Source organism: Sitodiplosis mosellana, unplaced genomic scaffold, assembly GCF_009176505.1.
Source record: "Sitodiplosis mosellana isolate CC-2019 unplaced genomic scaffold, AAFC_SMos_1.0 Smas_scaffold_1, whole genome shotgun sequence".
Classification (NCBI taxonomy): domain Eukaryota; kingdom Metazoa; phylum Arthropoda; class Insecta; order Diptera; family Cecidomyiidae; genus Sitodiplosis; species Sitodiplosis mosellana.
The window spans coordinates 21,791,684-21,811,568 of NW_022595244.1; the positions used below are offsets into that span (position 1 = coordinate 21,791,684).

Here is a 19,885-nt window from a genome sequence, read left to right on the forward strand (position 1 = left end):
ATCGATTCAATACGTATACGTAATTTTGACATTTCATTTTCTTCAAACAATTTTTTTTTATTGATACTTCCTTTTGACATGGTTTATTATTTTAAATTGGTGCATTTACAAAAAAAAAATGGAAAATTGGATTAAAATTTAAGTTTCTTTTTTTTGGATTTGATTTTTATAGCATGAATGACTCGGTATTTGTCGAATTAACTGCCGACTAAGCCTAAATAATCGTCCATGAGCGTTCCGATCGCGAACTGAAAAACAAACAAATACGATAAATGCCAATGTTTTTTTGAATGGGTTTTATGGGTTTTTGGCAAGAAACACTAACAATGCCCGTTGCGTCAACTCTCGTTCCGACGATTTTCAGGCGAATTTTGTCTTCAGCAGCGATAACAACATCCTCTTCTTGTGATTTGTAACACGGTGGATTTCCATTTGGACAGAATTGCATATCAGCTGGGATGGACTGTAATGACGTAAAAGAAGTTATTAATTAATTTTGTCAATAATTTATTGGTTGTCTTCCAACACTGCGATGGTTGAGCGTTCAACTTACATGGTGTGAAATGAAACATGACAATGGGCCGATCTCAGCAAACATTCCAACCTGTAAACAGTTAGTGTAATGAACTGTGATCTTTCCGCTTCGATATCTAGATCAAATTGCAATGCACAAAGTAAACATTTTCTTACCTTGTTCACCTGTGTGACGACCGCATCCAGAACTTCACCTTTAAACGGTCGAAAAACAATGGCTTTATACTTCACTGGATACACCACAAACCCTTGTCCCGGTTGAATGAGACCCGAACCGATATTGTCAATTGTTGTCACAGCAATTACGAATCCATATTTTCCGGTGCACGTTCCTTCAACTTCTGTGTACAGTTTTTGTTTCACCGTTTCCATCAACTGTGGCCCAAAGTACTTTGGATGCAGCAAAATTTCATGTTCCAACGAAATCTAAAACAAAGATATATTAGGTTATGAGTAACATTTTGAAGCGGTTTTTTTTCTGATTTTCTTTTCCGATGGTTTTTTGCAACAAATTTCTCTTATTTCTACTTACGTGATAGAACATGTTTTGTGGTTAGTTTGCCGAACGTTCTTCCAAGTTTATTCTTTAAAAAAAATTGACTTTTTAAACAAAATTAAAACGAATTATTGAGACTCAGGTATGTTTATCGTTCGGCTTCTGGTTGTTGATATAAACTTGTCAAAAATACAAGCTACATCGCTATTACGATTCGTTTCTCCAAGAGGGGAAATTCAACGAAAAATCACCAGAGGTCACATGCGTCGAATTTGTTTTTCGTAATTTCGAAACGGGTTACATGTCTCACACACCGTAATGGAAAGAAAATAAATATCGATATGAATCAAATGAGAACAAACGAAGCAGTTCATGGTCGTTAAATGTTTTATATAATAAATAATGCAGAATTTTTTTTTCTCAATAAATGTCAAGTAGTTGATTTGTACTGGATAAATAAAAACGAATAAACATATTAAGCACAGTCGAAAGGTGAACCAACTATACAATAATGATGTTCAAAATATACATTAAAAGAAGGGTAAACGTGCTGATATTACTTATTAATATGATGATAAATAGCTGCGTCAAAAACGTTTTCCATTTGCATGACTAAAATATGAATAAATTTTCTACGCCCTGGATTGACTGGAGTTCATAAGAATGTGTCTGGTTGTTGTTGTTGTTATTTTTCTCTCACAAATCCCACGAGAATAAGTGATGTTTGACTAACATATCCCGTACACCGTCTTTCAACGGTTGACTTTCGACTCCTTTTTTCGGCGGCAATTCCCAATCCGGATTTAGATTGAATGCAAATTGTGACAGTATACGGAGTTCACACTTGATTTGCACCCAACCTGGTGAATTCACAAAACTCCACGGGTAGTACCATTTCTGTACGATTTCCATGCATGAGCACAACACTTCCAGCCACAAATGCAACACTTGCTCATTCAAACCAAGACACACTAAAGACCGTAATTTTACATCCATTTGAGCATGAGATGCATCATGAGTTTGATTTATCGACTGAACGCATCGATACAGAAGCTCTTCAGGCGTCAACACTTTTCCATCTTCATCCAATCGATACGTTTTACACAAAACTAAGCGACTATAAACCGATTCAAAGTCCTTTTCTACCTCTCTTGTGGCAGCTTCTTCAATAAAAAGCCACGGATGGCATGGTCCACCAAGAAATGAAGGGCGTTTCATGCCATGCTCAAGCACTTGTTTGATGGCCGGTGCCAATGTTCCTCGCACCAAATCAGTTACAGTCTCAGAAATAGCATCATCACCGGCTGATGTATACAATTTACTCCGTTCGTCCAATAATTCGACAAATTTTGCAGGGAACCAGCCTCTCAATCCATTCAATTCACCAATCCAACAATGCTCATCCTTTTGTGAGATTATGGTTATGATATCGTTGCGCCGGAATCCCAATTCATCATCATCATTTCGCTCGAAATCGTGCAACGCTTTGGCACGTCGCTTTCGAGTGCGTGAAACATTTATAAAGTTCTCATGATCTTTCGCATGGCTATCGGTTGAGTAATCGGCTACTTGGTTTATATGAGCGTTCAATTTCGGTTCAATGGTCAAGAAGTGGCGGCACACCTTCAGAATTGATTCACGTAAATCGACTAAAATTTCGGTCTGACGAATGTTTTTGTTTCGAATGTCATCGTCGGCGCTGTCTCCGCCAAAAAGCAGCGTCTGGAACATTGATTTCGATTTTTTCACCTGACGACGAGACAATTGTTGTTTCGGCAAATTGGCAGTTGCCTCGGGATTACCAACTAAACCACCTTGATCAGCCATTAAATAGGCCAAATGACGGCGACGGTGAGTTTCGATCACTGTTTTGCTGAGCGACTGAAAGAAAGAATGAGATTTTTTTTTTAATAAGTTTTCAACTTTTTCAATTCATTTCACAAGTGCTTTGTTACATACGCCGCCAACTTCCATTGAGATTTCAAAAAGGGCTTCGACATCATCGATGCCACCCGGAATGTCTGATAGAGAATTGAAGATTTGCGCTGAATTTTCCAAGTCTTTCAAAAATGCTTCCTTCATTTTCAACATTCCCAGTGTTAGCTGAAAGAGAACGATGGATCCTTCGTAAAAGAACCAATCCCATATCCTGGAGCGAGATTGTAAAATTATTTTTATGCATTGTGATTGTGTTTGCTCATTTGACTTTGACAAATGTACCTCAATAAAATGCGGAAGTGAACAACGTTTGCGAAAATCGTCAGAAACCAATGCAATGTGATCAGTGACAGTTCGATGTCGTGACATTTTAGCGTTTCATCGACAACGGTTAAATAGTTTGCGATGAGCGTTTGCATGACTCGTTGATCGGCCTGAACACCAAGCAGTGTCGATGAATAGTACGAAGCGGGCAATAAATCCTCAACAATGGTAGCCATGAGCCAGAAGGCATCTTCTTCTTCCATGAGAAGAAGTAATGAGGCAGCAATCACACCAGTGCCCTGGCAATATCCAATGTCTGGGAAGAGCCATGCGATACCCCTTAAAATTCGCCTCAGCCGTGGCACGCCTGTGCTGTTTGGCGAGCTAAAGCATGCATTTGTAGGCATTATTCTCAGCAGATCCTTTTCAATCTGTTTCGATGTCATCAATTGATCGTTGCCAGATGCTTTGACTATATCGTGATAAGTAGTTTCGGAATTCATTTTCTTTTGCAATGCACCCGATAATCTCATCCAAATTTGAGCTCTCAACGAATGTGGAATGCCAGCTCGAACCATATTGCGTAGCTTTTCGGTTCGTGGCAACGTAACAGCTACATTATCCCATAACAGTTCACTTGCTTCTTTGTTATGGGAAAATTCCAGGTGTGCAACCCATTGCAGTCGCTGTTGTTCATCTTCGGAGAATGGTGTGCTGAGCAATTTATTTGAGCTTTGCTCTGGACCGTCTTCTTCTTCTACTCTGAAACCAAATTCATCGAATCGGTAGTCTGGTTGACCGTTTGGATCTCCTTCGGACTGTAAAAAAAAGTTGCTTCAAAATGTTTCGTTTGAAATTTCAAATGAATAATAACTACAAACCTCTGGCTGTGTGAGTCGTGAAAGGATATCGAGAGGCCACATGGAAGGCGTGAGTGCTGAAAATGAACCACCTGGCGACGGCTGGATTGCATCGTTCATCGTTAAACCTTCGACAATATCTGTGAAGTCGCCATCATCCTCCGAACCAGTCGCATGTATCACTTTCTAATAAAAGACAATAATTGAGTGAATAACACCTGTTCATTCAGTTGCCAACATAATCGATAATGTAATTACGTGGGCGCAGCTTATCAGCTGTTAGCAATATTAGCTTGGATCAAAATCAATTCTTTTTTCTTTCACTCACCAAGTGTTCTTCTTTTCCAACGTAACCGTCGTGATCTCGCGTTCCAAAAAATGTTTTCGCTCTCTCCATATTGCAATTCGTATGTAAATTAACAAGTCCGGAAAATAAATGCAAATGAAATGAATCAAAAGTAGCACACTGAACGCATCTTGTTGGATCTATTCATTTAGCCACTACCACTCGTATGTTATATATACAATTTCTTCCCACTGTTCAGAAGCTAGTGGTTTTCTAATGTCAGTTGTGACAGAGTGTATCATGTGAATTACGTATTTACATAAATTCATTGTTGTTCGGTTGCTACATGTGCTGCTGACGAGCTGTCACATTTTTTTCTCCATCGGTTCCGTTGGCAATACTGAAACGTCAAGTATTTCTTTTTGTGCGTGCATCAAACGAAAACGGTAGGCTTGTTCCGAAAAATCTCGATTTATTTTAATCATCTGGCTTAAATTTTCAATAAATTACGAAAAATCGTGTAGTTTAATTCATTGTCATTAGTTGTAATGTGAAATTTTTACGATTTGTCGCGAAAATATTTGATTTTTTGCGAGTTTTCTTTCTCGATCAACATTGTCATATACACCTTCTGTGTATACATACATTCAAGTCCACATCACATTGTGTACCCAATACGAAGTAATACTAATTGAATTGTTTTCGATTTTCTTCTCCCTTGTTTGGATTCAGGTATCAAGATGACTATCCGCCCAGCGTACAGACCAAAAATCGTTAAGAAGAGAACGAAGAAGTTCATTCGCCATCAATCGGACCGATATGCCAAACTTTCGGTATGTATTCACTTCATCTGAACATCCATAGTGTGTGCGGAAATTTAGGCAAACCTAACCTAGCATTCGCCTGTCAATACATGTTTTTGTCACACGCTGTGTAATGAAATGAGGTGACTGCGTTTTTCCAAAACTATGAATGAAAACTAAATTGATTTGTTTTTCTCTCCTTTTTCCCTCATTTTTCTTACCTTCAGCCAAAATGGCGTAAGCCTAAGGGTATTGACAACCGAGTGCGTCGTCGTTTCAAGGGCCAATACTTGATGCCAAACATCGGTTACGGTTCAAACAAGAGTACACGCCACATGATGCCCAATGGATTCAAAAAATTCTTAGTGCACAATGTTCGCGAATTGGAAGTTTTGTTGATGCAAAATCGTGTCTACAGCGCCGAAATCGCCCATAACGTTTCATCAAAGAAGCGAAAAGACATCGTTGAACGCGCCAAGCAGTTGTCAATCCGCTTGACAAACCCCAACGGACGTCTTCGTTCACAAGAAAACGAATAAAATGGAGCTATTCCGTTTTAAACTACTTTTTTTTACCATCAAAATCAATATATACGAATATCGACTACGATCCGGTATTTTTATTTGATTTAATTGTCATCGTCGCGTTTTCAAACCTTTTTTTTGTCATAGTGACACATTCAGTGGATGAAAATGTGATTTTGATTTCAAGTTAAAACAAAATATAATAAACCAGTTAAAACAACGGAATATACACGCATCATTTGTTTCATTTCTCTTTTTCCCATTCGGCGTAAATGTGGTTCTTTTTTCTGATCGTCGTGGGTGATTTTCTGTTTTAGGTGACCAAAATTGTTGAAATGCTTGAGATAATATTGGGCTTCATGGCGAAGCACGCTGAATCATAAGAGAATTGGTATTGATACATTTTGATCTTCGTCCAGATGGAAACATTTTGTATCATTCATTGCAATATGGTAAACCACAAATAGTACAGCATTTTTCGAACTCAGAGAACAATCAATTCAGGATTGACTTATGCATGAAGAAAAAAAAACATTTGAATCAATACCAACCAAACAGATTGAATAGAAACATTTTTCAGTAACGCAACCGTTTGCTCATCTTTTGGAGATAAGACACAGCAAAGTGAAACTTTCCTATTCTTAACGCGAGGATTAATTACTATCAACAGAAATTAATCTTTTTCGTTAGCAATGGATCAATACGTTCACTGTATGCCAGTCGATGCAAAGAATCGCTGAACCCATCTTCTCTCTTACTTTTCCTAATGATTTGAAAACATGTTGATTCCTTCTCTGAGACACATGCGATTTCAAGATGGCATTGTTTGTCATCAATGGTTCAAAATGTGATCAATGCGAATCGTATTCACAGGTATCCACACAAAAGTTTTCTCTTCAACAGATTTCGGATGTTTCAAATTGAACAGCCCAAGTATCGTCATATTCGATAGCCTATCGACGATAGGTACGATTCAAAATCCAAATTATATTTCATGATTTATATGAATTTATTATGATAAATGAGTCAATGAGATAACTTCTTCTGAACATTACATGGTGTGTACTTTGAAAATGTTTTAAAACGAATTCGAACTTGATCCGCGAAGAGCTATCAAAAGTCATGTTTCCACTATCTACGCTTATTTAGATAAACCTAGCACTTAAATTTTGAGAATCTTATTCATTGTTGGGATTGATTTTGTGTCTGTTGGTTTTGTTGCGTTTGTTGTTGTTGCTGCTGCTGTGGCGGTGGTCGCGGTTTGGGCATTTTACTGAGCAGATCTTGAATTTCCTTCTTTTCATCGTACGTGCGCCAAAGTTCATATAGCCCTAAGATGGTTTTTGAAATTTCCTGTATCTTTTCCATGTTGACATTGATCTCGGCAAACCATGATTTCACATCTTTTTGTAGAATAACACTGCAAAAACAACACTGAAAGTTGAAATTCTGCACAAAAGTCACTTCAAATCAATTTGCTTTTTGTAATACGAACCAAGCCAATTGAAGACATCCGATGGCGATCATATACGGCGGATAGAGTAAACTAACATCTGTTCGCAGGGAATCATTGATGATGCGCCATGTAAGCGGTAACAGCTGATCCTCGTGTCCAATATCCTGGATGATTGGCAATAGTGGTCTGTATGGTTGGTAAACAATTAAGCAACAGTCCAGATTTTCCAGTAGATAAAATTCACACTCCAAAATGTGATTGGTTCGGTAAGGGAATTCTTGTTGATAAGCATAACTGAACTTATTTTTGATGACATTTTGACACTACGTTGGAGAGACAGAATGATTAGTTGAACACAAAGATTTATTGGTGTTGAAAACGCGGCCAATCTTACCGTTGATATGAGGCGGGAATTAGAAATAACACCAAATTCTTCAACTTTTGATGCTAGAAAAATGCATGTCGGTGCCATCAACAGCGGATCGATGCTACGGAATGAATTGCGCACATAAAATCGCTTAAAGTAAACGGTTGCCGTTGCAATGACCTGTTGCCGTAGTTTTAACTGTTCGCCCAGCACTTGGATCAAATTTGCAAAGAAAATGTTAAGCTTCTGGTATTCTTCTGGTGTGAGAAATTGCAAATCATATCGACGGTCTCGCACTAAATCGTCTTTCGTTAGCAACCATTGCTGATAGTGACTCGATTGCCAAAAATTGCCGGCCATTTCGAATTTCAAAACTTTTCTTGATTTCCAGACGTTTTACAACAACAATTTATGAAAACAATTTAAAATTTTGCAATTTTGGAATAAAAAAAAAAGTATAAAACAATTCCCACGTTAGCTACGGCTTGTACAGTGACTTTTCTTGCAATGCTAGCTGTGTTTTGTTGATGTTCGGTGACAACCAACTTCACTTCGGTTTGTCATGTCAACCGAACTGAACTGAACTGGACTGAAGCTTATGTGGACGATGGAATGTTGAATGGTGAATAATTTATTCTCCATGGATATGAATCGAAAAGCGCAATTCCTTCGAATGGAATTTTTTTTACCATTATTTCGAATCCAAATATGGACTTTTAAATCGTTTTGTTTTGAATTTATTTTTATTACACTGAAGCACATTGACTTCGATTCATTGGAAAAGAAAAATCTGAATGAAATTAAAAAAACTGTATTAAAAAAATTACTTGAAAATTTTCTGCTCACGTAAATAATAATAATGATTGAGTAAATAACAACGTAAAAAATTGCAATAATCGTTAATTCGTGTATTTTTCATTTATCGCCCAATAGTCAATATGATTGAACCATAATTGTGATCCATCTGCTTGGTTGTGTAACGACATCACTATCAGAATTGCATGCAGCGAATCATATTTGTGGACGCATGGAAAGGCACAAACTCCGAACCACTCTAATGAACCGCAAAATTGCAATGTATGGCGATGAACGCGCCTAACTCTAACTCTAGTTACATTTAGATGTTACATGTGAAATATAAGAGCGCACGCGAGAGAGTTCCAATGCACACTCCGTTGTCTCCGTTGTCATTCACTGTGCGCTATGTGGTGAGAGAGCCGCTAAAACAGCAGCAGCATCTAACAGTATAAGCTGTGAATGTGATTCAGAAATCCAGTTGGTGCACAAAGCATGTCTGACGAAGCAATACATCAGTCGGCAAATATCGCTTGAATGCAATAGACCCGATACGTGTGTCGCGCGCCCGCGTACGCCTTCAAATTTCCAACAAAACCGATAACTCTCCGCGAAGAAGAGAAACATTGTAAACATTTGACTAACTTTTTATTTAGAATATTCTATCGCTCGTAAAAAGCAGTGTTTTAATCTTTGTGCAGCTGAATTCTTCTTATTTTCGTTCGTTTTTTTTCGTAGATCGTTCGGGCTTTGAATTATTAAGCTTCAGAATCTACATTTTATCACATTTTATCGTTATATTTGTCTATTTCATTCGATAATTCTTAATACGTTTGCTTTTAAAGGCAGAGAAAAAAAAACCGTGTGTTTTTCTAAACACTTATGTGTGCTTTGAATATGAAAAAAAAACTCTAGTTTAATTTACACCTAGCCGCGTATATTTGATTATGTAAAGTCTTATTCATTTTATAAACTAGAGCATGAACCAGAGTGTATTTTATTTGTCTTGTAACACAGTTTTACATATATGCAATCGGACACTATCTGCTCGCCAAGTGATTAATACTATATGCAAAATCATAGAATATAATTTTTCTCTGCATCACACAACAGTTCAGTACGTTAGTCATTTATATTTTGTGCGGAACATGTATGCAATGAATATCCGCAACACCACAGGCACGAAAAAAATATAAAGCGATTCAATGTGTTCGCGATTGTTCATTATTATCACACATGACAACGAATGTGGATTTTTTTTTTTTTGACTAGTGCATGAAGAATGTGATCGTTTTGCGACTGCCAAACAGAACTAGATAGCAGTATCATAAAGACAGTATTTTTCTCGAACTAATTGAGCCCATTATCTCAATATTAAACAGATTTTTTTCCGTTGTTTCATTCGGTTGAAATGAACGAAAAAGAAGCACAGACGTTTGAAATAAAAACTCGTTATCATTCGTATACTGAATAATAAAATAGATAGAACGAAAGAAAGAAAAAAAAACTCGTCTAAATGCAATAAGCGGATTACATAGGCACAAAAACATTCTCATCGGTGGAGAAAAAGAAATGATTATGGTATGCCGGCAAACTAAGTGGATATGTTCGTCAACGTCAGTAAAAAAAAATTGTTATCAAAACACCGAATTCATAAAGTCGTCTAAGTTCGTTTTGATTGTGTGGTGCACTTGTTTGGCCCGAAGCTCATAATTTGTGTTAATAACAAGTTTTTTTTTTTTCGTTCATTTGTCACAACGTACTTATCTCTCTCGTCCAGGATTAATCACCAGAGTCGACGGAATTTGTGGGAGAATCAGGTGAGCACCCAAAAATTTGTTGTCATCTCTCATTGTTTACATTTCATGTTTCATCGAAAATCAGACTCCAACAAAACCAGACCCGTTTACACTCGACAGATAAATATGTTGCACAGCATTTTGAGATGCAAAATCCATGTTCCATTCAAACTATTGCAAACAATATTTCATGTTAGATTACCGACAGATTACTCATCGAGTAAATAATGTGTCAATGAATACGATGGAAATAACGGCTGAAATCCCTCGGTAAATTGTTGCTACAAAATGAATATACTGACTGAATACCACAATTTCAACCGAAATCATAGATAACAAACGATAAAGACGGCTACGACAACGACAGCGACGAGCCAACGCTCACTGAGTCAATATTATTCTTGTGAAGGTACAAATATTGGTTTTTCTCACAGTGCCCACAATCACGATGCAATGTGATGTTTGGGTAAATAGCACAAGTCTGATTTTCACGATTTATTGTGAATATTGAAATGCAATAGTTAAGCACTTAACGTTCCATTTGAAAGGAGCCCACCATGAACAACAACAACAAAGAAACGAAGCATCGCTACATACAAAAAACCTTTTAGAATATTAAAATTATATGTAATTTTTTTCTTCTTCTCGTCTTTTGAGCATTTTGTATCTTCTTTCATAGCTTCGAAAATATTTCGGTTCGAAAAATCTGCGTTTGTGTATGTGAGTGTGATCGTATATGGGGGAAAAAAAGAGAAATTCTTTTTTTTTTTTCAGTGTAGATATATTCCATTGCGATGCCATTCTCAGGAAGTACGCGTTTCCGTATGCATTGAAAGAGTTCATTCATCGCAGTGCGCTGCTTGCTCCAGATGTGGTAAAATTAGCATAGAAATCAGAAAAACCGTTTTCAGAGAAAACCACTTCTAGAATGCGCCAAACGCAACTATTAACGGAAGGAATTCGGCCGATGAAAGAAAACGTAATTTGTTTGTCAATTGAATGAATATAATAAAGAAATGATGCAAGCGACAAAAGGAGAGGAGAAAGAAAATTATGGATCGATAGCATCTCTCTCTCTCTCTCTCTCACTATATGAATAGACGATATGGTATATGTCTTGACACTTGCTAAAACTAAAACTGGCGATGCGCAGATATTTTCTCTGCGATGTGATGCGATGCGATTCGTAGAATTCTACACATTCCGCCGAGCGACAAATAAGTCTTGATCATGCCTTCCATACAACATTTCAATTTGATTCAATTAATTTATCGCATTCCATATTCGCGATACAAATTGCAGCCCAGGTCTAGTGTGTTTGTGCTGCACGTTTCTTTCAACTGTGTTCTGTTATAGTATATTTATTTGTAGCGACCATTCGAATGGCTATGAATCAATTTTCACTTGATTAAAACGTTACAAACATGTCCGAATGAAAACCGCCGCCTGACTGGTACTCACACTTCGATCGAACCGAATCAAAATGAATGAATTAGTTGTAAATCGTACAATTTGATTCAATTCCCCGTTCGGTTTGTTCCCTTCTTCTTCTTCTTCATCTCTCTGCAACACTGTTTAATTTATGAGACACAAGTCCAAAGATGCAAAGAGAATGAATACATTTGTAGAAGAAAAAAAAACTGAACAACGATAAAAATAAAATGTACAATATATACATAAAACCCGATATCAGTGTACGATAGCAACTGTAACATGTGTAATACTTTACACGCCGTTCGTTGAATGTTGCCATTGCCATTTTTTTTTGTTCGTTCGTTTCTTTTTATCGGCACGCAATATTTTTTGCCACATGAAACCATATTTATCACTCAGTGAGGCATAAAAAATGTCTAACGTCGACACTTCCAGCTACAAGTGTTGATGCTGCTGCTGCATACAAGAGTAGTTGAACTCTCTCGCGCGCGCCACCATCGTCTATGGCTCTTTGGGTTCATTCTACACACTACTGATAAGAAGAAGTCATGATGAAAAATCAAAACGCTTGTCTTCTCGATTGCAAATCACATTTTGCTGCGGCGCGCCATGCATCGCAAATTTCATTTCTTTTTTTTTCTCTCATCTTCTGCTCATTTCCAGGGGCTTTTTTTTCTCATGCAGTTGAATGTTTATGATCACATATTTGACTTTGCGCCATTTTATCACGTTTAACGCGGTTGTCTTTGCTTGTTCATCGTAATGTATGCATTCAAACAAAACGCATTTGATCTGCTTTGAGCGCACAAATTGCGAGTATATATGCTTTTAAAGCAATGAGATTTTTCTTCCTCTGGCTCGTTCTATTAAGAAACTGGCTCCGACAAAAGCAATTCCTATTCCGTAGACTGATGCGATTTTAATTGAACTATGTATCAGCGAGCTAGCTCGTACATACATGGTGTGTGCATGTGTTTGTTTAACCGCGACCACACGCCGAATGCGCATTGCTCATTCGTTTTAGGGAATAAAAATGATAAGAAACTACACAAATGAAAGATAACTCTTCTTTTTGCACCACTTTTTTGTGCTGTAAACTCTTTTTTTTCTCATTCTATTTGCACAACTATTTGCGTGGATAAATTCCAAATTCCATATGCCAATTCGAAATCAGAAAGTATGCTGCTTTCTGCGCAATTCCTCAACCAGACCATAAAATTAAACGGCTTCAACAGCAATTTTTCAATGGTAATGTTCATCGCATCGTTTTCAAGAGTTTTCATCGTTTTTAAGAGGCGTGAAACGTAGACAAACACTCATATCGACTAGCTGAGCTGATTGACCCAGAGAAGTTGTGATATTTCTGATCGAAACGAAACTTCCACGAAAAAAAAAAAAACGGAATGAATCAGTTGCTTTTGACGTTGCAATGAACTTGATTAGGGCTGTTTTTCTCGCTCTTTGTTCAATCAATTAAAAACATGTGAATATCCATATTAAATAATAACTGTGATTCATACAAAATTAACACTTATCGTGCGTTTTTGCTGGTAAAAAATTTAAAAATAGCAAATTAACTGTGAATCGAATGGGACCACAATTTCAGTCAACACTTTATAAATTTTTTAATTTGATTCCGAGATTGGAACGAATTTCAGCGGAATAATTATTCATATTCGCTTCGATGAATAAAATAATTTCGAATCATTTAAAATAAAGTTGTTTGCTTTGGAAACAAAAAAATAATTTGTTATTTGAACAAAAGAGAATATTTTCGTGAAAAAAACGAGTATTTTCACAATGAAAATTGTAATTTGTTGGCGAAAAATATGGCCGAAACATGCAACAAACACATAACATATGCCAATTCGAATAGAAAATGCCTTTCTTCTTCTTGTCTATCGGGCATGCAACATCAATCACCAATGTAAATTGAATTGAAAATTCTGTTAATACTACATTTGAGTGATTGATTCCGTGCTAATCTCAAATCGATCATTTCAGATCAGAATTAAAAATGTGAAGAAGAAAACCGTACACATCGAAAATAAATATCGCTCCAAGTATAGTGAACTTGAATATAGCAAACAGATGAAAGAAAAAAAAAGCGCGCTGAACGCACAGCGTGTGCAGCAGACGCGAAAGAATGAAAAGTGTTGATCTAAATTGTAATGAATAATTGAAATTATTTGCGTTTAATTTTTCGAATTGGCGATCGTGGGCGTTGCAGTTTGTATGTGTGTGTGTGCACGTGCAGACCAACAGATAAAGCAATAAACACAGCATTCGCATCATCTCACATACTTGTTCAATAAACAATTCGCATTTTGTGCGGCGCGCCGTTCCTCTTCTTCTTCTTTTCCACTCGGCGTTTTTTTTTTCACTTAAATATTTACAATCCATTAACCATTTAGTGCTCGAGTGATGATGGACAAGTTGAAATTGGTATTTGTCGGTACTTTCGCTTACGCGGCCCGTGTTAACGATGATTCATTTCGATATTTCAAGAGAGAAAAATTACGAGATTTTCGAACTTTTGAACGCTTTGTTTAAATAGACTGAAGGGCACCGAGCACATTTATTATGAGGTTAAAAATAGAACAAGTGAGTTGAACGTTGTCATTGCTGTCTGTATTATCTAATGTAGATAAAGTTTTATATGAATATCAAATTGAGTTCATTGATAAAAAAAAAACAAGTGTGAAGAGATAACATCAAGTGCATCACACTGACTGAATAATAAAAACTGAACTTGAAAACTTTTCGTGATAACCATAGTCTTCTTTTCAAGTTTGAAAACATCAAAGAAGTGCAAACATTTTTCGGACAGGAATTGTCGTCGTTAATACGACTAAAAGAAGTTTTTATCGTTGATATTTCGAAAGTCGTATTTTACTCTCTATCAAATGGAATTTATGTTAAACACCCGCAATTGCTACTCGGCTTGGAATCGAAATCGATATACATATAATTGCCTAATTCTATCATGTTTCATCGTCCAACCATATTTGGTGATCGAAATCAAAATATTTCGATCTGCTTATGGCCCAAATGAATATTATGATGTTCATATATTATAAATTAAATTATTAGGAATTTATTTAAATATTTTATTTATCGATTATTTGCGATCGGTTTGTTTATGTTGTATCTTGCCATTTAAACGGAATAAAATCGTTGTATGGGATTTTTATGAAGGTGTGCACAAACATTCATAATGCGTGAATCGAACAAATAACGTTATAAATATAACAATAAAAAAAGCGATAAAAGAATCAAATGCTCGCCAAAAATGAGAAGAGAAATGAGTATAAAAAAAGCAGCAACAACAACCGCATATCGAGAGTATATCGATGCGCCCACACTTTGCTCTTCTTCGGATTATTATCATCATCAATTTTCACAATAACAACAGAAAAATAAGCACCATAACCGACATCGATTTAATATATCGATGAGGCCTTGCACGACGCAAAGAAGACCACACAGCCATTCCAGCATTTGGAAAATGACATTTCAACCGCATTCAATCATTGAGAAACATTTCGATTTGAAAGAGCATTGTGTGTGATCGATATGAATAAACATACAGAAATGGCTTTTTTCCCTATATATTGACGAATCGATGTTATTTCTTTTTTTTCTCGAGCAATTTGTATTCATTTTTCCATTTCTCTCCTGTTCGATATAATGAATGGGTGAAAAAAAAAAGAACATTTGTTGAAGATCTCGAGAACCGAAAAAAGGTACTTAAAATTCAACATCAAACATTGAAATTGAAATGTAAAGAAAAACGATTTTGCGGCTTCTAAAGCGGGCATACACACGGGTGATTCGACGAGTCTACGCATATTCAAATAATAATAATGGGTTATATTGATGCATTTCAAGAGATTGTTTATTCAAGACACGTTACAGCAATTGGAAGTACATGAAATATACGACGATTAAATATGGCATTTACTTCCGTTCTATGGTTCAACTCGTTTCGAAGCGTTCTTTTTTTTTCGTCTCTCTTCGGATTGGTGTGGAGTGATTTGGTTGCGATACATGTCGAAGATGACGAAAACTGAACCTGTTTCATTTCAATCCAATGATTCTATATTGAATTAATTATCAAGTGGGCTGCAAATTCACTACGTACGGGTCAACTACCTCCGCAAATAAAGAAACAACTACGCAGAATTGGTACATTATAAAGACGTACATCGTGAACCAGAGTGCACAAATAAATTTCAATGTTTATTAAAGCCTCTGCGAGGTGAGTAATGTCAGCGTACGAAATATGGTAATTGCTTCAGAAAACTTCCAACGACGTCGACGACGATGCCGAAATTCAATGGGATTTGACTCGATTCCTAGTCGAAGTATCGAAATTCCAAGAATCGAAATAGATTCAAAATCGATAAATCACTTAAAACACACACACACACACACAACCATCTCGGTACTCTATAGATTACCAACACAATTGAATCGAATTGTTTCTCTCGTGAATACTTACTTACCCGAACTTTGTCGGCTCGAAATCTATTGTTTAACCTTTGTACCTTGATCGCGCACAGAAAAATAACACGGAGAAGAAAAGCGATTTAAAACTGGCGAAAGCCAACAGCAATTTATTCAAATACAGACGCTCAGATTATAAATGGGTCATGTTCTCAGAAGCTATGTCCCATATCTCGCCATTTGTGCACGCCATTGGTGCAAAAGACTTGAGAATGTTCAAGACTCATGTTGTTTACAATCAACAGCGGCCACCTCAAGCAATATCAATCATTTCAAAATGTAAAGCGAGAATGGTACTATCGCAACGAAAGCCAACCAGCCAACAACATGCGAGCATTAAATCGGTATCGCTTTGTTCTCCGCAGAAAAAAGCAGTTAGCATATAAAAGCCAATTGTGTTGTGTGAGCACAGAAAATGTACCGAAACTCAATACATTTGTACAATTCAAATGCTTTTCTCGGTTGCCATGCATCGGGCCACAGAGTGAGAGAGAGAGAGAGAGAGAGAGAGAGAGACAAACACACACGGGACTTGGCTCACAAAAGCCAAGCACAAGTATTGTTCCGAAAACACAACGGTGTGACATGTAAACTACTAAATCAAATATACAACCAAACCATACTCTCTCTCTCTCTCTCAGACCGAGCAATCGCGACCCGAGTGTGATATTGTACAAAATGTACAACTACAATGAGCGCGTGTTCGAACACCAAAATTCAATATGTACTGTTCAGTGAACACAAGAGAGTAAGTGAGCGCGCGTACACACGAGAGGACAATAACCGAACCGAATGCAGAGAAAGAACACAAAAATCTTGTGAGCATATACATATGAGACCAAGATTTTCAAATGAAATCGTGTATGATGAAGCAAAGGAGTAACCAGAAGAACTTCAACGAAAAAGTTAAAAGAAAACACAAATCAACACATACACTCACACACGAAGAGAGAATCAGATACACACGCTCTCATATTGCAACAGACACGAGATTATAAGACGTTCAACAGAAAACCTCGCGAGTCGCGCGCGCCTCGCGAGAGAAAGGAACAAGCGAAGAATGTGACTTGGAATAGATAAAGAATGAGACAATAACACAAAAAGTTAAAATACAAATAAATTGTATGGAACAAAAAGAAGGTAGTTGGCAGCGGACGCGCGCGCGAAGCCAAACAAATGATATGATTTTCTTAAATAATACACTGAATTCGCTACCAATTCGAGTGCATAGCTCACGAATCGTTCACTACAATCGAAAAATAATATTTCATGTGATTTTTGCAGCGGAACGAACAAATCTTGACGATGATTTGATTATCGTTCATTCACATATGGCTTGCCCTGGAAATTCCATATCAAATAAGCGGCGCAAAAAGAAGAAGAAGAAGGAAAAAAAATAAAATAAAAGAGAGAAGACAGAAATTAGTGAGCGCGCGGTGCCATGTGTCCGACAAAAAGCAGCCATTCCATTTTGAGTGTGTTTGTGTGTTTGCCATTTGTAATGCAAGTTATAATTCTCGCGTGCATATTCATTTACTTGGCCAACGTATCAAATGACGATGGTTTGCTGCGATAGTTTTGAGTTCAGATTTGTGTGCGCCGCTTTTTTTATTTGTCCTCCTTCAAATGACATGGTTTGTGAAATGTTTGCCAATTTTCTGTCCGTTTGCAATAGAAAAAGTCATCGGCAAGATTCAAGTATTTTGATTGCCATGTTGTTTTGCACATTTTATTCACATTCGATTGCACACTGAATTTCTCTGAAGTGCGGTTTTACCTACGCAATTTGGTAAATCAATTTCACCTACTCGAAAGAATTACCCCGGTCTTTTGCCCATACTACTCAAACAGATAAAAGCCGTATCTCCAACACAATCGCTGTAATTTCTCTCTTTTCTCCATCCATCTCTCTATTTTTTACCATTTGTTCTCTTATCAAACGGCATTTCCGTGCTTCTCTGCTGTCACATTCAATTTGCCATATTATTCTTACAATTTTGCGTTTGCCCTGCGGCTCAGAAAAGAAAAAAAAATCGAAAGCACAGTTCTGGAACAACAGCCTTAACAAAAACAACAACAACAGCACCGGCGAAAAAAAAATAGGGAGAGAAAAATATTAAATGAATATAAGAGCAACGAAAGAAAAACGATGATTCAAGTCAGAAAAGTTCACTGGCGATACACAGCACAGAGTACACACAGCAAACGAGAATGCATATCATCAAAGAAACCAAAACGCTCTCATTCTAATGGAAAATCTATATCGAAACGAAATTAAATGTCGAATGCTTTTGTATGAACCGACGAATAGCGAGATCCCCTTTCAGAGGGATTTCTGTTTTTCATTCCCAACTCGATGCGCTGTGTTGTGCTGTGCGATGCAGTGTGCTATGTGTGTGTGTGTGTGTTTGTTCCGTGTTGGTGGATGGTGATGACTCATGCGAATCCATGGTTTTGTCTCGGGAGATCTCATCCCTTTCTGTCATGCACATTTAATGCCTCTCTCTTTTCGCCTTGCCGTATCGCTCGTCGTCTAGGCTTTGTCGGCATTGTCGTTAATAAATAAATGTAATGCACGATAAACGCAAATAATACTTCCTTTCGGCGTCCGTATTCGCCATTTTCACGACTGCGTTTATCATTGAATTTCGCTGGATTTTTTCGTCGAGTCGTTTTTTCCTTCTTCTCTTCCTTTTCTCTCTCTCCCACTCTCTCTCTCTCTCTCTCTCAGTTGCCTCATTCTCCTGACATTTTCTTATGTGTCATTGCAATATTGCGAGCCCTGTTATTTGAGAGGCAAATACAATGGTAACTCCAATATTCGAATTCCAAGTTATTCATATGTTTGCACAGCATACTCACACTCCACACACTTCGGGCTTTAATTCAAACATGCAAACTTATATCCACTAGGCGATGTTCGATACTGCAAATAAGTCCTTTTATTTATTCAAACTTCGAACAATAACCATAGCAAACCATATAAAACGAATGCGTACACAACAACCAGATGAATCGTTCGGTAAGGTGAAATACATAATCGAACGGTTAGATGGATACACGCACAAAATACTAATGTCATGTATTATTCAAAATCAAGGAATGACAATACAAATGTGCTGAACATAATCCTTAAGAGGGAGCGGAAGCAATGCTACTCTTCCTATGGACATTTTACCCGTCGTTTTTTCTCTCTACTCGCTCATGTGCCAACTTACCGAGCTACGATGGATGGATACACAAAAACTCACCAAAAAAAAAACGCTCTGCCGGAGTCGTCAAATAAAATGATATTGACTAAAAAATCCAGTTAATTATGTGATAAATGACACGAGCTGATAGATATCATACGTTATATGGAGAAAACATGTTATGTTGAAGCATTTTTTTCGTCTTTCTATTCCAATGTTATTAACCGAAACGATCCATCAACGGAATTCAATTTGATGTGGTTCACTCCAGACTTAACACACAGTAAATGTTCAGAAATCCCATTTGGCTGGAAAACATAAGTAGATTTTGATAATTATCATTGAGCTTCTGCTGTTTGAGCTCAATTGGAATGTTTGCCAAGATAAATGTTAAGATGAAATCATCAAAAAAGAACCATCACACACGCAGTGCGCTTCCATATACATGTCTAATGTATATACAAGAATTCCATATACAAGAATTTTTAAGCTCCTTTTTGAACCAATGAAAATTCGATTGGATTTTTTTTTATTCGAATTAAAGATTTGTAATCTATTTTTGGGCATTTTCTCTGCAAATTTGAAGAATTTATTCATCATTGTAACCATTTTTCATGGCCAATTTCTCA

The 19,885-nt window shown here is 37.0% G+C and overlaps 5 protein-coding genes across 8 annotated transcripts in view; 2 read left to right on the plus strand and 3 right to left on the minus strand.

The window, feature by feature from the left end:
- Positions 1-31: 31 nt before the first annotated feature.
- On the minus strand, positions 32-1,222 carry LOC129569282 (DNA-directed RNA polymerase II subunit RPB7). The gene is made up of 5 exons (XM_055448017.1): positions 1,067-1,222; positions 691-960; positions 554-604; positions 326-463; positions 32-248 (listed from the first exon to the last, which is right to left on the minus strand). Exons 1-5 carry the CDS (start codon positions 1,076-1,078, stop codon positions 198-200), a joined length of 522 nt encoding a protein of 173 aa, XP_055303992.1. The 5' UTR covers positions 1,079-1,222; the 3' UTR covers positions 32-197.
- A 177-nt stretch (positions 1,223-1,399) lies between these two features.
- On the minus strand, positions 1,400-4,723 carry LOC129569242 (small G protein signaling modulator 3 homolog). Its single transcript, XM_055447907.1, has 5 exons — positions 4,421-4,723; positions 4,114-4,278; positions 3,251-4,050; positions 2,990-3,179; positions 1,400-2,911 (listed from the first exon to the last, which is right to left on the minus strand). Exons 1-5 carry the CDS (start codon positions 4,487-4,489, stop codon positions 1,727-1,729), a joined length of 2,409 nt encoding a protein of 802 aa, XP_055303882.1. The 5' UTR covers positions 4,490-4,723; the 3' UTR covers positions 1,400-1,726.
- On the plus strand, positions 4,723-5,936 carry LOC129569293 (60S ribosomal protein L32). 2 transcript variants are annotated; one of them, XM_055448028.1, is made up of 3 exons: positions 4,723-4,824; positions 5,111-5,211; positions 5,409-5,936. In XM_055448028.1, exons 2-3 carry the CDS (start codon positions 5,119-5,121, stop codon positions 5,718-5,720), a joined length of 405 nt encoding a protein of 134 aa, XP_055304003.1. In that variant the 5' UTR covers positions 4,723-4,824; positions 5,111-5,118; the 3' UTR covers positions 5,721-5,936. The 2 variants fall into 2 exon arrangements, with proteins under 2 accessions (XP_055304003.1, XP_055304011.1); XM_055448036.1 differs by lacking the exon at positions 4,723-4,824 and adding an exon at positions 4,838-4,923.
- A 754-nt stretch (positions 5,937-6,690) lies between these two features.
- Positions 6,691-8,318, minus strand: LOC129569276 (cyclin-C). The gene is made up of 3 exons (XM_055447988.1): positions 7,556-8,318; positions 7,201-7,484; positions 6,691-7,125 (listed from the first exon to the last, which is right to left on the minus strand). Exons 1-3 carry the CDS (start codon positions 7,886-7,888, stop codon positions 6,888-6,890), a joined length of 855 nt encoding a protein of 284 aa, XP_055303963.1. The 5' UTR covers positions 7,889-8,318; the 3' UTR covers positions 6,691-6,887.
- A 375-nt stretch (positions 8,319-8,693) lies between these two features.
- LOC129569196 (abnormal cell migration protein 10) overlaps positions 8,694-19,885 on the plus strand; it is a 43,759-nt gene continuing 32,567 nt past the window's right edge. The window contains exons 1-2 of one of the 3 annotated variants that reach the window (XM_055447822.1): positions 8,694-9,904; positions 10,104-10,143. The gene's annotated coding sequence lies outside the window, so the exon portion shown is untranslated. Of the gene's footprint in view, positions 10,144-19,885 lie in introns of all 3 variants that reach the window. The other 2 variants (XM_055447832.1, XM_055447813.1) reach the window with 2 other exon arrangements.